At 61.7% G+C, this 2,981-nt stretch overlaps 1 protein-coding gene across 1 annotated transcript in view; it reads left to right on the forward strand.

The window, feature by feature from the left end:
- The window catches only part of EMIHUDRAFT_106752 (hypothetical protein), a gene marked incomplete at both ends in the record, with an annotated part of 8,127 nt that overhangs the window by 2,303 nt on the left and 2,843 nt on the right, over positions 1–2,981 (forward strand). The window contains one exon of the mRNA XM_005759196.1: positions 598–652. Within this exon, the coding sequence (XP_005759253.1) occupies positions 598–652 (55 nt within the window). The remainder of the gene's footprint in view (positions 1–597; positions 653–2,981) is intronic.

Genomic DNA, 2,981 nt, shown 5'->3' on the forward strand with positions numbered 1-2,981 from the left:
GAGGCGGGGGCGGGGGATTGGAGGGAGCAGAGGCGGGCGAGGAGGAACGAGAGGGAGGCGGAGGGTCGAGTGGCGCCCATGGGCCGAGTGCGGGAGATGTGGAGGTCGAGGCGGGCTTGGTGCCGGCCTGCGCTTTGGATGGATGGTAATTGGTATAGAGATTAACTTCGTTTCGGGTGGGACCCGCCAGACACGTTGATGGCTTGAGATTGCACGAGTACGGCTTTATAATCGCGTAATATTAATAGCGCGCCCTGCCACCATGGGGCAAAGACCACCTTTGCCGCGCGCATCACGCACACGTTGGCATCCCTCTTCTCCCTGTGCAGAAGCCAGAACGGAGCATCGACTGCTCGAAAATTCGGGAAAATCGCAAGGGGCCTATGTACATTGTACATTACTGCACGACATTTTAATCGGCCTGCACAGTTAGCGGTCGTGCACTCGACACGCAAACACAAGCCAATGATCCAACGAGTGGCCAGCGCCGTAGCTTCGATGATGTGACGGCAGTCAGGGCGGTGATCGGGTCCAAGGAAAGACCCCCAACGGCACCGCCGCCGACCTGCCGTTCCAGGCCCTTCCTTTTTTGAGCAGGTGTGACGCCGCGCGAGCGACGCTCCGAGATCGCCCGAGATAGCGCGGCGCGCCGGTGGGCGAGTTCGGGTGGGGGGGGGGGGGGCGGCGTGGCGTGGAGCTCCGAGATCGCCCGAGATTGCGCGAGATCGCCCGAGATCGCGCGGCGTGGCCCGAGGCGAGGTGGATGGGTTGGGAGCGAGGGGGCGGAAGTGATCAGTGCGGTAGAGGGTCAGATCGGGGCGCGAGAGGTGGCCTGTGAGGACTCAACATACTCGGTCTGTTGCCATCCCAAACTGTCACTCCCCTCTCTCCCGGCCGGGGTGGGGCGCGCGCGGGGGGCGGCGGGTGTGCGGCGGGTGTGCGGGATGTCTGTGGGCCCGAGAGCGATATGCCATGTCCGCCTTGCGTTGTTTCATAACATCGAAGGCTAAGCTCAAAAAATGTGTAACTATTGGGAGGACTCAATTTTGGTGGGCGCAGGGGGAAGGGGGGCTAGCGGCGTTGCCGTTCCCCGCCCCAATATCTAGGGGGTCTGCGTTCCCGCTCATAATTCTCATCGCAAACCCTGTCAGCAGTTCACCCTCGCGCCTCGGGTATGTTCGTAAGAGCTACATACACTGATAATTTAAAATGAACTCGCGGGCACGGGCCGCTCCAGGGGGCGTGGACACAGACCTACTGGCACCGCAACAAGCAAGAAAGAAAGAAAGCATGTAGCCAAAGGAATGAGTGTGTGTGAGTGAGTGAGTGACACACACAAACACACACACACACACACACACACACACACACACACACACACACACACACACACACACACACACACACACACACACACACCAAAGGAGCAGGAGTCCGCGCGTTTTTCTTGCGTTGGGCCGACGCCGGGGGACGGTCTAGTGAGTGTGTGTGTGTGCTGCGGCGATGCCTCCGGCTGCTGCGGCGAGTGGCTTGCTGCTCGCTGCGATGGCGAAAAACTCGTCTCGCCACACACCAGGGGCTTATGCCCTGTCGAGACGTGAGGCGCATGCGCCCAGGATGGGTAGGGGGCATGCGTAACGACGCTGCTAGAGATGTCTTTCGGGGCCCAGAGATAAAACTTCTGATGCCATGCGTGACCTAGTAGTGAGCTATGGGCGTGTCCACGTTGGAGCCAGGTGTGGTGTGGACGCGAGAATAGCTCCGCCGTTCATGGAGGCAACCTGTGGCAGCTTGCGGAACACTTTTAGTGTCTCGTTGGCACCTGATATCTTGAACTGCGCCGGGACGCCCTCGTCACGGCGCTCTTCGTCACGGCGCTCTTCGTCAGCCTCGAGCATCTTGTTGGCCCGGAGGGTATCCAGCCATCCGGACCAACCGGTAAAGATCCTGCCCAGCTGATTAGCGGAGAACGACTTGGTGTCATGCAAGTGCTCCCTCTCGGCCTCCTGGGCGGCGGAGGTTTCCTCCGCTGTCACCGCCTGCCGTAAGGAGTTGCGTCTCATTGAGGAGTCGCGCAGACTTAGCACTTAGCAGGGAGTTGCGCTGAGAAACCCTTCTGCTCGCTCTTCATCGCAAACCCTGTGCAGAGTCCTCACCTACGGGAATCGTACCGTACAAAGAGGTCGCGCATGGATGTTGTGCATGTGCACGTGCATGTCATGGGCACGGGCACGGGCTTACGAATAATAAACGAACTGGACAGTCCAGGTACAGGAAAAGCGGGGAGCGGGGCCCGATCCAAGGAGCACCCCGTCGGCCCGGGAGGGCTGTGAATTTCGGCGCGGGCGGAAGGCTGCCTGCAGACGCTCAGCCCCCGGCTGAGCTGCCGAATCCTCCCGGCTAATCCCCTGACCTGCCGCCTCGGGACAACATTACACCACCTCACGCACACTCCCCCCTCAGGGCTAAGCAGTGCGCACGTCCACCCGAACTCTAGGCGAGGCATCGACCGCTCCTTTGGAATAGTGCCGTCAGTGGCTGCACTAGACGCCCATTAGATGGCGCGCGGCGCGGGCGGATTCGACGTCGTCGGCGCGCTGCCCCGCGGTGAGCCCCGCCGCACGTGGCGACGGCCGCAGGTTGGCCCGGTGCAGCGCGCCCTGGCCGCAGACTGAAGAACGGCCACGAGGGGTGTGTGATGTGCGGTGCGGGGTGTGAGGGGGCAGCGTCTTTGTGTGTGCGCGCGCGCGCCGCTTCCGGGAAAGAGCGGACACAGTGTGGGGGAGACGATGTATGTATGTATGTAGTAAGGTGAAGAACAGTCAGGCTCGGACTGAACACCAACCCGGGACGGGAACAGAGCGGGGGAGGCTCGAATCCCGAAAAAAGACTCCGCGCAGACCCGACGGCGAGGGCAAGCCGGCCGGCGGCCGAATCCTCAGCCGAGTGAGCCCCGAGCGAGCTGGTGTGCAGCTCGAGCA

The sequence above is a fragment of the Emiliania huxleyi genome (assembly GCF_000372725.1).
Source record: "Emiliania huxleyi CCMP1516 unplaced genomic scaffold EMIHUscaffold_81, whole genome shotgun sequence".
In the NCBI taxonomy this organism is placed as follows: Eukaryota; Haptophyta; order Isochrysidales; family Noelaerhabdaceae; genus Emiliania; species Emiliania huxleyi.